This window comes from Saccopteryx leptura, chromosome 1 (assembly GCF_036850995.1).
Source record: "Saccopteryx leptura isolate mSacLep1 chromosome 1, mSacLep1_pri_phased_curated, whole genome shotgun sequence".
NCBI lineage: Eukaryota > Metazoa > Chordata > Mammalia > Chiroptera > Emballonuridae > Saccopteryx > Saccopteryx leptura.
In genome coordinates this window covers 291,835,065-291,849,471 of record NC_089503.1, presented here as the reverse complement: position 1 = coordinate 291,849,471, position 14,407 = coordinate 291,835,065, and the positions used below count along the sequence as shown (strand labels likewise).

General features: G+C 45.1%; 1 protein-coding gene across 3 annotated transcripts in view; it reads left to right on the top strand.

The window, feature by feature from the left end:
• RFX4 (regulatory factor X4) overlaps positions 1 to 14,407 on the top strand; it is a 165,805-nt gene that overhangs the window by 113,288 nt on the left and 38,110 nt on the right. For all 3 annotated transcript variants that reach the window (XM_066356036.1, XM_066356026.1, XM_066356044.1), the window contains 4 exons: positions 918 to 976; positions 4,381 to 4,525; positions 8,852 to 8,946; positions 9,368 to 9,485. In XM_066356036.1, the coding sequence (XP_066212133.1) occupies positions 918 to 976; positions 4,381 to 4,525; positions 8,852 to 8,946; positions 9,368 to 9,485 (417 nt within the window). The remainder of the gene's footprint in view (positions 1 to 917; positions 977 to 4,380; positions 4,526 to 8,851; positions 8,947 to 9,367; positions 9,486 to 14,407) is intronic.

Genomic DNA, 14,407 nt, shown 5'->3' with positions numbered 1-14,407 from the left:
TTTTTCAAACCAGGCTGGCTCTGAGTACAAATCACAATAATCCCAGGGACATTTCTGATTGTTTCTTGACCAGTTCAGAAATTAATGAGAAGATTGCCTGCGCCCGTTTTAATTGTGCAGACAAAACAAATTTGTTAAAAGTTGGCAGAGAGGAGCTTTCTTGGACCTTCCACCTGCAGGTGCCTTGGACACCCACACTTCCCAGGGAGCCTTGGAGTATACCTCGAGAATGGGCCAGGAGTGGAAACACGCACCACTCCAAAAGGCTCTGTAAGAGTGAAGACCCTGGGCAAACATAGGGCTTGCCTGCTTCAAAATCCACAGAAACAAGATCACCCCATTTCAGATCATAAGCCTTCTATGTTAGTGTAGGAAGCAGAACCATCAAATCACGCAGACAGGGTGAGGAGCTCATTTGATAAAATGGACAGCTCATGAATGCAAAGCCACGTTCAAGGTGCAGCCCAGGTTTCTCTCCTAGGAGCAACCCCAGCAGCATACACTGAGGCTCAGTCAGGGTTTCCTATTAGACAGACTACTTTCAAGGGCCTTCTTCAAAGCTTCCACTTGATTCCTGCAATTATATATGGGGAGAAGTGATTGAGCTTGCAATTAGCTAAATGAAAGACAAGTAAACAATTGCTTTTACTCACGGTTGATTGACACCACAGTTTCTCACACCTGCTGGTGTGACTTTGAAATATATGTCCCAATGTCGCCATTTTAGGAAATAGTTGTCCAAGTGGGAAAACAAAGAAGCAAAAGCTGGGTTTTGACGTGGGCGCCCCAAGTGGGATTGGATAGTGAGACACATATAGGTAAATAAGAAAGTTACTTTTTGAAATCTACCCCTGGAAAATCCAAAGTAGAACCATAAAGCCTGCAAATATTTCAAACTAACTCTTTTCTTCTTTCAGTGTCCAGAAGGTTTTCCCAAATTCTGAGACGGCAGACGTCACTAAATCATCTTTGCCAGGTGCGTGTCCTGTGCTGCGTTCTAACTACTGCTAAGTCATTACCAGTGGGGGCACATCCACAGACAACGCCCTGTAGGCTGTCGGGGTGCGGCTGGAAACAGTATACTCTTATTGTCTTTAATTTCTACAGTTAAGGAATAAACCTGTTAGCCAATCACTGAATAGTGTCCACTAACATACAAAACAATCTCTGACATCAGTTGCCCCTTAACCTGTTCTAGGGTCTCCAGTTTGTGTTCCCCTTAAGTAAATTGGAGTTTCTCAGCCACTGTTGACATTTCGGGCTGGATTCTTTGTTGTGAGGAGTGTTCTGTGCATTGTAGATATTTAGTGGCATCCCTGGCCTCTGCTCACTACATGCCAGTTGTATCACCCACCCCTCAAGTAACACCTGGATTGTGACCATCAGACACTGTCTCCAGACACTGCCGATGTAGCCTGGGGCACATGTGCTGGTTGTTAACCAGTGAAATCAGTGGTTCAAACAGATAGGATGACTTGTTACTCTTGTGTCATCTGAAAGAGTTCAAAGCCACAAAGCATATTAAATAGTTAGCCAGTGTTATTTATTCACCTAGATTTCTGTTCCTTTTAGCATGAAAGTGACATGCTTACCATTTAAAAAGTTCAAAAATAACAAAAGTGTAGTACAATAAAAAATGGAAGATTCCACTATAACCCCTATTTATAACTTGATAGTATAAAGCTTTGTATTTCTATTAATTTTATACTTTAAGGACGGGACTCTGAGTCTGCCCATTAGCATTCATTAAAATATTAATGATCTAAAAGCACAGGAAGCAAACAGGTGGCTACAGGTCAGATCTGGCCTTTAGATGTGTGGGATTATTTTTGCTTGATTTGCATATGTTCAAAAAATTTTTACCCAGTCGCTAACAATTGAAACTTGTAGATTACAGCTGAACACCCAAATTTGCTGTAGAAACCCCAGATTGACCTTCCCCAGGGCAATGACGACAAGCTGAGCTTCTCTCCAGCAGCTCTGTCCACATCTCCCCCGCTTCCTCTTCCACGTGGTCTGGTCTGCCTCGCTCACGTGTCACCTGCCTGCCTGCTTTATGTGATTGGGTTTGCAACTGTATCCCTCAGAGTCTTGATTTTGGGTTGGTGCCAGCTATTGACGGTCAAGGTGGGAGGAATGGGGTTTCTAGTTAGACGGCCTGAGGCAGACTCTAGGCCAGGAACCAGAAAGTATAAAACTACACCCACACACCTCACTGTTTCTGCTCTGCCCTGGCATACACAGCATGGGGAGTATTTGGAGACCGAGGGAAACCCTTCCACATCCTTGCAGGCAGGTACAGAAGCCACACCTGGGCATGTTCTGGGGTGTGGCAGAGCCTGACAGATTGATGGCATTTAGTGAAGAAACCTAGTATTAGCAAATCAAAGGAACAATGCCATACTTCCAAAGGTGCATGCCCTGGGCTTTGGTGCACCTCCTTGCTCAGAACATTTAGGGAAGTCTTTGACCCTTTAATGCACAGGTCGGTAAAAGCATCCACACTCATACCTCCGGGCACACACGCACACACTCACATACATGCACATCCACCCCCTCTCCACTTTCCATGCAGACAATATGTCATTTAACCAGCAAATGCTACCTTTCCATTTTCACTGGACAGCTATCAGATACATTTCTGGATCAGCCAGAGTCCTGGGGTTAATGCTAAGAACACTTCATGGAATGTCTTAGTATCCCAGCAAGCTTTCTTAAACACACAGAAGGCAAGTCAGACTGAACAGCACATAAACAAACTCATCCCCAAGTATTTAAACCCAGATCTAAATACCCAGTCCCTTTTGGAAACACTAAGCGAGCAACCTGGCATTCACACCTCAGCCATTCATTCCACAGAATCTTTTCAGGGCCTACTGTGTGCCACACACTGTATGCTTAGGGGTATTTGCCCTCAGCAGAATAAAAAGCTAAATCAAAAAATAAAAATGGTTAAGTGTTATGAAGGAAACATAATGCAAATAGAGAATAAGGAGGCACCAAGGTCCTATTTAGGTGAAGGGATTAGAGAAGGCCTGCCCATGGGAGTGACATATAAGTTGGAGCATACGTGATGGAAGGTTTGCCAGGACAGATGGGGTGGGAGAAGAAAGCTCCAGCTGGCAGGAACACTATGTGCAAAGACCCTGAGGTATCATTGCAGTTATTACAAAGAGAACAATCTGAATAACAGTTACTTCTTACTCCTTGAACTATGCCCTCTTCAAACACAATCTTAAGAACTAGTTCCTCAACATCTCTCCATAAGAAGTGAGTGCTGCTGCATCTCCATTTTATAGATCAGAAAACTGAGGTTATTCTACTTATCAGCCCCAAGTCGATCAGCTCGTCAGGATTTAAACTCGGTATATTTGAATCCAGAATCCCAGACCTCTACATTTAGTTGTTTTCATTATTATTAAGATGGACCCAATTCACATATTCATGAATTCTAGGCCACTTTGACCTTCAAAGAGTTCTACAGTGATTTAAGCAAGATTTTACTTGTGTTCAGACAACCTGGGTGTAAAAGGCACTGTCAGTATTTACTTTTACTTGGAAATTCACAAGCGTTAGGAGACATATAATGTCCATGTGTATTTGAAATCTCCTTTTCTTTTTTTAAAAACATGCAAGTAAAGGAAATGATTCTGAAAATGTTTTTCTTTGCTTTTATCAATATTGTTCCAACTTGGTGGTTCTAAGTATTGTTGTTCCAAGTTTTATTTCAACTTGCAAATTGAGGTGGCCACAACTTAAATACACACACCCACACACACACACCAATGAACTACCAAGTCTTGAAGTGTAATTTTCCTTTTATTCTATCTCAATTATATATGTCTCAGTTATTACAGTTACATGAAAAATAGAAAGGTACACTTCAAATGCTTCAGAACCCATTTATATGAAAAATATACACTGTAAACTTTCTGGATTTAAAGCTGTCATGGGTCCCAGGGCAACAGGACCATTCCTAGGTCTGGGACCGTCACCACTCAGAGACACAGAAGTTATGGAGCACACAGCTCCCGTCCCACAGGCTTACAGAAAGCTGACAGATCCCTGGGCTTCATCCCATTGTCCCACGGGATCAAGACCAGAGGCTAGGAACAGCGGAGTCTGGTCTGACCTACGCTACCGTGAGGTCACTTGTCATAGAGACAGGAAGGTAGGTGTGACAGAGCCACCGGAGAAAACAACGTACAGGTCTTCTGAGTATGGACTCATCTACTTATTTCCTAAAATTGAGTTTTTCTGAATTTCACAGTAGTTTGCAAAATATCATTGGCAGATTCATTAAAAAGGCTTGAAGGAAATAAAGTGAAGGGCTCTCACCTAACAGCCATGAGCTAATGAGTTGGTTGGATTGGATTACAGGCATCTCGAACAGTGATCCACAGTGCAGACATCACATTCCAGATGCTGGAAGACTGGAGGAACGTGGACCTCAACAGCATCACCAAGCAAACCCTGTACACCATGGAGGACTCTCGCGAGGAGCACCGGAAACTCATCATCCAGTGTAAGGTGTTCCACCAGGCCTTGTGTCTTTTTGAGGTTTTTTAAAAAGAAGGGAACAGAAAGTATGTTAGGAGATATTTATGGCATTCCCACCCGTCCTTTCCCCTAGGGTTGCCCCCTCCATGTTGTTCCTGTTAAATGGGCCGGCCCAGATGAGAGGCTAACTGACTTCAGAGGACACGTGCCAGTGTTGCTGGGGAAAATAGGTCCTGGTGCAACAGGTAGCACACAGTGTCGTGCACCAAGCCTCACACAGACCCGCAGTGCCAGGCATAGTCCCACAGGTGGCATAAAAAAAGAACAAAGCTTGTTGCCTCTCTGTGTCTGTCAGCCTCGACTCAACTGGATAAGCTGCCTGTTGTTCAGTGAGGGTCAGGAGAGTTGGCCCACCTATTGGCAGGTGGAGCTTTTGATCACCTTAAATGTTTGAGGAGGAGATGGATGGTGATTGATTTACTTCTGTGAACATATGTTCATGTCCCTGTGGACAAAGACTATGGGAGTACTGCTTCAAATATCCGGATGTGGCTAGGTTGTTCTTAGTAGTAGAGGATGCGAGAGGCCCAGAGAACACCACCTCATTACCACATCTCTGCTGTCCCTCCCTCGCCCATCACAGCCTGCTGCTCAGGGCATCCCACAGCCTGGGGACCCTGGGGATGGGTCGTGGCTACTTCCTTACTGTGCTCAGCCCTCCTTTCTCATGCATCTGGGCAGAAGGGAGCGCCAGGGCAGGAAGGATGTACGCACCCGCCCCACACACAGCACTCAGATAGGCTGGTGCTGAGAGTCTCTGCATGGTGGGGGGATGTAGAAGCTGCCCCACCCTCACCTCCTGAATGGAGTGAGGCCTAGATCCCAATAGTGACCTTGTTCAGGAAGCTACAGAGTCCCACCCCCTGAGAAGAGGGGCTTATTCTTTGAGAACCCCAGGCCCCTCAGATTTCCAGTATGTGCCTTCTACAGTGATGTTGAGGGAAAACTTCCTTTAGCCTAAGCATCTAGTGTTTCTAAGCAAATAAAGTCCCCTAAATGTTCCCATGGGAGACCTTTTCTCTGTTTTGAATGCTTTTCAAAAGCAAATGGAGCAGCTGAAACATTGGGCCATGTGGACCTTCCCCAGAACTGCTTTCCTCGTCGCCCCCAGAGCTCCTCTGCAGCCCCCAGCCTGCTTCCCTTTGTTAAGAGTTTTTGCGATAAAGTAATTCAGTTTACAGACTGCCTAATCTATGTGTCAGACCCAGTGCACGCGTGATCTCACTCAGTCGCCACATCCAACCCACGAGGAGGATTCTCTTATCATCCCCATTCTACAGATGAGAAAACCCAGCCTCAGAGAGTTGACGAGCCCTCACTCTCTGAGGTAGCAGAGCTGGACCTTGAACTCATGTCTAGTTTCAGCTTCCCCACTGGACATTAGAGCTGTCACTTGGCAGAGGAGACGAAGAGAGAGAGATGTAGGCATGTCTCAGAGGCTGAATCTTCCCAGTTCTTCCAGTCACGCTTCCTTTTCTGCTTTTCCCTGCTAGAGGGCCAGTGGAAATCATGGCTGTGAGCACCCTACAACACTAGCTCTGTATCAGATGGCTGTGTCCACAGGACCTCATCCGGGACCAGGACTGGGGGAGGTGCCAGTGATGTCTGTGCAGGACCAAACAGATGTGTGGGAACCAAGAACATCTGACTTCCTAGTCATGCTGACCATTCCTAGAGGCTTTATGCTCAGCTCTCTTCCCCCCTCAATAATTTTCATGGGGAAGGAAAATGTGACCCAGTCTTGTAGGGAAAAATCTAGTCACCATTGATTGCTTTAGGGACCAACCAGGCTCTGAGCCTTTGCTGGAGTACCAAAGAGGTTGTGGCTATCTCTGCAATAAAGAAGAAAAAAAGAACTTTTGGGGGCTTTCTGCGCAAACTCTCCTAGGCCTGAGGTAGAACAGTGCCCTTTAAGGGTGTGATTGTATTCTTCTAGAGGACAGGAGTGATGTGGTTCAGTTCACCCACATGGTACTTCCTGAGTGCCTATCCTGGGTCGGGCACTGTGTTAGACCCTGCAGAAAGCAGATAATAAGATGGACACTGCCCTTCCTGTACAGAGCTTAGAGCTACGGGCACATTAGGAGTTGAACAAGTAATTTACAAATGTGTCTCATCTTACCAAAGGGGACACACTACATGACACAGTGCCAGGTAGAGGGGGGAGGAAGGGTGCCAAGCCTGAAGACAGATGGCCAGGCAGAGGTGTCATCCCTGCACCCCCCCCCCCCAGGGAGCCAGGAAGTAAGTCCCTGAACACGGTGAGCAGGGCAGCTGTGGACTGCGCTCTCCTCCGCACCGCCAGGTGACCCATCTGCAAATCCTTGCTGTAGAGGCCATCATCACACTTGGAAAGTGGATCGCACTTGGGAATGCTCTGCTTGCCCTAAATTTAAAAGTGCATGCTTGGACTTGAGCATGAGTTTAGAATGAGTAAGTGGAATTGGGATGCCCATCAGACTTTGATTCAAACCCTGGCTTTCATACACTATGACTTGGCTTACAAATCTGTAGAATGGGGATAATACAAAGGGATTGCATGGGACAGTTTTGTGCCCCATGCCTGGTGCTCAGTGCCGTGCTAGTATCTGAAGTGGTTGGAAGACAAGCACTCGAGTCAGGCCATGTTTCTAACTTGCCCCTGCCATCCACAAGCTATGCAACCTCTGAAAAGTTACTTATTTCACAATGCCTGAGTGTTTTTATTTGTAAAATGGGGTTAATAATAGTACCTCCCTCCTTGGGTTGCTCATCCAATCAGTCAACAGTGGAACTCAAAAAGTACTTGAGCAGTTGGTGCATACCACGTGCTGCTCTAGGCTCGGGTCTCGTGACTTTCACATTCTAGGGACTGTCTGAGGTTAAATGTCCACATGCAGCATTTAGAAGAGTGCCTGGACCATGGTACACGCCTGATAATTGTTAACAGCGCTTTCACTGTCGCTGCCACCATCATCATGGATGAAAGCACAGTCGCTCAGCTGTACACACAACGCCACGAAGAGCAAAAGAGCACCAACCAATGAGAAACTCAGAGACCCGGGCTCCAGTCCCTCCTCCGTCACTAACACCCTGTCACTTTGGGTGGATCATTTCATTTCATTAAGACATAGTTTTCTCATCTGTAAAGTGAGGCATGTCAATTAAATTGGACTTTTTAAAAAAATTTATTTTTATAAATAAATTGGACTTTTAAAGCCCCTTCTCATTCTACAGTGTTAGGACCTGGTCCTCCTGGAAGCTGACCTCCTGTAGCAGCTGTCAATGAAGTAAAAGAGCACAAACTGGCCATTCCAGTGAAATGGGGAAATAAAAACTGCTCAGACAAATGAAAACTATAGACATGTATGGATCTTGAATTGTGGTTAGATTTATTGAGCTCCACATAGAAAATACAAAACAGTGTAATGAAAAGAGGTGTTTCAAACTGGAGACCAGCGCAGAGATATTTGTATTTTCTGTAGTCTCCACTGATCACACAGCACTTCCCCGTTCAGGTACCTGATGTGCAGCTGACACAGGTTGGGAAGTGGTCTGATTGTCCGTCTTTTACTAATGCAGATTGTCTGCCTTTTACTAACGGCAGAAACAGGGCACAGAGGTTGCTTCCTTCATTCCACAAATATTATTGAGCATCCGCTACTGAAGTAGTTCTCAGTGCCACGTAGGCTGAGCACAGAGAAGCTGGCTAGGCTATGAACAATGTAATTGTGGTCTAGAAACATTTGAATTATCACAGGTGCCCTACCACGGGCAAAGAGCAGCAGTGTCTGTCCATTCATGCCAGCCAGACACACTGGGTAATCGCTGGGTCCCAGGTCATGCACCAGTTGTAGAAGACAGCAAAGAACAGGTGAGGGACAGGGACACACACACACACACACACTTACTGTAACACAGTATTATAAGTGGTAGAATGAAGGCAGAATGCAGAAAATAAAGTGCTATAAAAGTAGAGGGGAGTGATCAGTTCTGCTGGCAAGGGACCTGGTGAGAGAAGAAAGGATTTCACAGAAGGGTGATTGTAGCTGGGCTATTAGCACCCAGGCGGCCCAGCTGAAATGAAAGAAGTGCCCTAGAGAGAAGCAGGACTTGGGGGAATGGCCAGGAGTGTGGGGTGGCCAGGCACGGAAGATGAGCCTGGAAAGCCTGGGGCATATTTTCTAACGCCTTGAATGCCCTGCTGAGACTTTGGAGTTTTAGTTTATTCAGTGTAATTGCTTTGTCTGTTTAAGAGGCATCTCTGTTTAAACACAAGTGCAATGACGTGGGGCTCTCCTCTGTTTGGCAGTATATCAGGAGTTTGACCACCTTCTGGAGGAGCAGTCTCCCATCGAGTCCTACATTGAGTGGCTGGACACCATGGTGGACCGCTGTGTTGTGAAGGTGAGTGAGTTAGAGCAGGAGGTGCAGCCCTAGGCGCCGTGGCCCAGCACTCACCTGGGACACGCGGATAGTAGTGTGCCCCACAGTGAGCCACCGGCCTGTGGCTCAGCAGGCACAGACCCCAGGGTGCAAGCAGGGCCTGGCCCCCTGGAGGGGCGGGCTACAGGAGGCAGCACTCCCCCCTCCCCTCCCCCCAGTTCAGCCGGGTCAGCATCTCTTTTGTCTGTTGGGTTCACTGGGCCTTGACAAAAGATTTCATTTTTTAATGTGTATTTTTGCTGATAAAAAAAGAAAAATTGAAAACCATTACTCCAATAGTTTGAACTGGGAAGCCTTACATAAGCCTTCCTATCAATTTCCAAAGACAGTAATAAATGTAAGATGAAGTCCACTTCTGTTGAAGTCATTCACTTTTTTGTAGGTGGCTGCCAAGAGACAAGGGTCCCTGAGGAAGGTGGCCCAGCAGTTCCTCTTGATGTGGTCCTGTTTCGGCACAAGAGTGATCCGGGATATGACCTTGCATAGTGCCCCCAGCTTTGGTAAGGCCACCCCAGCCCTCCCCCACCCAAACGCTTTCTCTGGGCTCTGTGTGTCGAGGTCAGCTCTCGGAGTCAGCCACAGTCTTAGTTGCTGTCCCTGAGGCCACAAGGACATTACCCTGAAGTGTATCTGTTCTGGGAGGACACCACATTTTTAGAACTCTGAGAGAGAAAGATGACATTCAAGGTGAAGTACACAAATCTGAAAATGAGAAGTTTGCACACAGATGGTATTTGAGTTTAGAAAGGAATAAATAGTAGTGGCTATGCTACCCTGTTGCCAGATGTGCCCAGAGAGTGCTATTTCCACAGGACTATTTTGCAGGATTTCATGGTGTGCACTTCCCAAGACTGGGCACAGGAAGAAGCCTCTGAGTTCAACTATTTGCAAATGGCTTGATTGGCATACCAGTGATGGGCATACTCTCTCAACTTTTTTTTAAAAACATGCCCTAATCTGAGCCCTAGGAGAGGACTTCTCTTTCATTTTCCTTCTGTTTTACTGACCCCTTGGGTCCCCCTTACTTCCAGGAGACACCTCTCTCCCAAGTCCTCAGCTCCTGTTTTCCAGTGTATGGGGACTTGAAATGTTCCCCAAGGTGCTTCTAATAGTCTCTGTAGGCAGGAACCTAATTGCTGGCATGGGGTGGACACTGTGCTATCTCGTGGGACACAGTCTTTTGTTTTTCTTCGGAAAGAATGGAGTATGCATTGAGTCCAGGTCACCATTAGCAAAGTGAGGTGGAGTTTTAAGGCATTATCTAGACATTAGAAATCTCAAAGCACTTTGGCCTCAGTTTTCTAGGCACTTCGGCACAGGGCTGTTGGTAAATTTTCTGGGTAATTGCTTCAGCTCTCTATTTTACTTTGCAAGTAGAGATGTGGTTTCGTTTCTCATTATCTCCAATTAAGCCAATCAGTTCTGGGGTTTGCTCGGAGTTTAATTTGACACGTTTCCATCTAGCTTTTTATGGTCTTGTCACCATTTTCCAGTTGTGCTATACAACCAAGTGAATATGTGGCAAAACAAAGACGGCGCTATTTTTCCTAAACAACTCCGTCCATGAAAGACTGTGCTTACCCCACTGGAGACACTTTTGTAGCAGATTGCTTTCATCTCAGCACTGGGAAGGTCTCTGAACCTGCCTGCACCGTGGCTGCCGATGCAAATTCTCTGTGAGCTGTACGTGGGAATGCTCTGGTGGCTGCTACCTGGGCAGTGCCATCAGGTGTGGCATTTTGATGACTTCCAGTTCAGCATACTTAATGTTAGCACATGCTACCTCTGGTTCTGGGAAAATCATTCACGCAGAACTGCTTTCAGTTTAGCGAATGGTTGAAAAATATTGGAGATTTTTCTCGTTGTTTCAAAAATCAAAAATCAGCAATATCACTACATATACACGTCCACAAAGCAAAAGCCTCTTTTCCTTGCTTTATTTCTTTATTCTCCAATTTGCTGATTCTTAAACTGACTATGTATGTTATCAAGCACCCTTCTTTAGACAGAAAGTAATTCACTGTACAATATTCTTTTAAATTCATTTGTTTTTACTAAATTCACAGTCAATCCAATAAAGGTAGTTTGGACAGTAGAACAATTAGGGTTTTGGGGTGAATTTATTACTAAGAAATATTGTTCCTTAAAATGTGTTTATTTCTCTTTGAACCACAAACAATTTTAGGATTTACTGGAAACTCAGGCAAATGGCAAAAGTAGTCACAAATGTTTTAGAAAAGGAAAGAAAGAGATAGTAATTCAGTATCACTTTTGCAGTATTTTTCGACCCTAAATGGGCTGAAATACCTGTTTCCAAGTCCATTGCTCAAACTATCTGAAATGGTCCCGCTCCTCTGACTCATTGTTGGGTTTTGCAGCTTGGGGTGACAGGCAAGTTGAAGGAATGTGCGGCAGACAAAAGCCCAGCTCCCCCTTTCTGCCTGTATATTTAAAAGACACAGTTGGTGGTTGTGTTTGGGTCATGTGTTCCCTGTATAAAAACAGCTAATTAGGAAAAAGAGCCCTCTGTTCCCTGGTCCCCTCCCCCACCCAAAAGGGCCAGCTCCTTATATAACTCCCACACGATCCTTGCTGCTGTGAATGGTGTGGACATTTGCGTTTGAGCCTAGCAGGCTGACCATCACAATGATCGTGTGGAATATGACAGCGATCCCGTGGGGGACTCTATCACCTCTCCCCAGAACAGCCTCTTTCAAAGGTAGTTGACTCCTTTCTCCTGCCTAATTCCTTTTCACTCTTTTCTCCCTCATTCTGTTTCCCTGAACGAGGCTGTGCTGTGAACTAAAGCAGCCGGACTTCCTTTCTCTGCTGCAAGCTGCAGTTTCTTGCAAGATTAGTCAGCAAAGGTAGGCTAGCAAGTGATGGACTTTTAGTCCCACTAGAGCTGAGGAAATTAGCGTTTTTATTAAACAAGCCAGCCATATTTTCAGTTGCCAGCTCTGGTTGCAGTTCCTAGGATGCCAGGGTCCTGCCTCAGTGCAGATGCCTTTGCCCTCTCACCAACTGCCCCGATTTCACACTTAGGAACACCTGGAAGGCCACAAATGTTCCCAGAAACACTTCGTACAAAACAGTTTAAAAGCAGCCCTGGGTTTGATGGCTAAAGATTGCATATCATTCCCCAGGTTTTCACTTTTTTACACACTTGTTTTCTGACCTAGCATCAAAGGTCACTCACTCGGGCAAGGCGAGAGGCCACGTGGGAGCTCAGTACCAGAGCAGCCGCCAGACCAGGGGCTGTGACCTAGCCTTCCAGTCTGATTCTCTGTGCTTCGATGGCCTGGCATAGCTCTTACCCAGAATCTGCTCAACTGCAGGATCTTGACATTAAAGCTGTTACTCAGCCTCCACCAAGCACCAGGCAGCAGGAATTGCTTTCCTTATCTGCAGGAGTGGAAGCAGGGACCTAGAGATAAGAGGGGACTTGCCCATGGACACACAGCAAGTTGAGCAGAGCTCCCCCTGGAATCTCTTATGCTAGACCTCATGTTCTCTCTGCTAAGCCGCACTGCCACCACCTCTTCTAACTTACTCCACTGCAATACTACTAATAAAAACAAGCTAATGTTTATTGTGGGCCTAATATACATGAGACTTAATATAAGGCACTTTCTGATTTCATTCTCACAGCCACCTGAGAGGTCCCCTATTCCTGCCCTCACTGTGACAGATGAGGGCCCTGAAGTAGAACATGAGGCAAAGGCAGGGCAATGATAGTCATTATAACAAATGCTTAGGAAGTACGTGCTACCATTTAATGCTCACATTAACTCTTCAAGGCAGATCACTATAGGTACCTTTTTGCAGAGATGGAAAGAGAGGTTGAAGAATTTACTTGCCCAAAATTGATATGGCAAGTGGTGGTGCTCAGTTTCACAGTCCAATCTGCCTGACCACACAACCCATACTTTTTCATTGACCACAATTAAGACAAATCGCTAGGCTCAGATGCATGGACAAAAAGACTAGACAAATTTTTTAATCTTCATTGATAGATTTTTTAAAAAATCCATATTAATGGATTTAAAAAAAATTTAAACCTATGAGAAAAAAAGAACAATAATTAGACTATCATGAGTCATAAGAGGTGCCAGAAGACAATGGAATAATATTTTTCAAGCGTTGAGAACAAAGACCTGTCAACCACTATTCAAGAGTGAGGGCAAAGTAGAGGCATATTCAGTTATACAAAGACTGAGAGACTTTGGTACTCATAGAATGTCACTATGGGAGGATGCATTTCAGCAAGAAGAAAAATATAGCCACAGTGAAGGTCTGGAATACAAGAAACAACAATGTTCTAGTTATTTTTGCTGTGTAACAAATTACCCCTAAACTTAGTGGCTCAGAACAATCATTTCATTATGCTTATGGGATCTGTGGGTCAGGAATCTGAATAGGGCACAGCAGGGATGGCTCTTCTCTGCTGTGATATCTGTGACCTTGGATGGAAAGACACAAAAGCTGGTAGTGAATTGACACCTGGAGGTATCTTCACTCATTTGGCTGGTACCTGGGCCAGGACGACTAGCTGACGGACTGGTGCCTTTGGGTGGCCCTTCCATGTGGCTTAGTTTCCTCACAGCACAGTGGCTTCTGAAAACAGTTCCCTTCTCACATGGTGAGCTCAGGGCTCTACATAGGAGTGTTCTAAGGAGGAAGCCACATTTCCTTTTATGACCCAATCTCAGAAGTTAAACAACGTCACTTCCTCCACACTTCATTGGTCATTATAATCACAAGCCTACCAATACTGAAGGGGGTATGTAGCCCCCAAATTCTTCCTGTAAGAAATGTGGAAAGATTTTGAGATGAGAGAAAAAAATATGTAAACAAATTCAATTAACTATTAATTCTAATTTGAAAACCAATTATTGTGTGTTTAAAAAGCTAACACCAAATTCTAGGAAACAATACAACATGGGGTGATGGGAAGAGAATCTTCAAGGAATAGATAAAGCAGGAATGTCTTGGCATACTAAAGTAGGCCCATGGTGAGGACACTGGTGTTCATTTTAAAATTCTCTAGACATTTCTATATAAGAAAAATTGAACTTTCTCATAAGAAAAAAAATGCTTTGATTCTATAACATGTAATTATGTTACCATGTAACAATAACCAAACAACAAATCTTTTGTCTCTGGCCTGATACCTTCTTCCATAACAGACTCTGATGCTCATTAGCTCTGTGACTTTGGGCTTCTTATTTAAACCCTCTGAGCCGTCATTTTCCCATGTATTAATTAAGTAATAATATCTTCTTCCTGGTGTTTGAAAATTCAAAGAGCTAGCACAGTGCATATGCTAAGTGGTCAGTGCTTGCCCATCTGATCCGTTCATCTGACAAGTATTCACTGAGCCTCTACTGAGTGCCCAGGGCATGGTCCTGGACACGGGTGT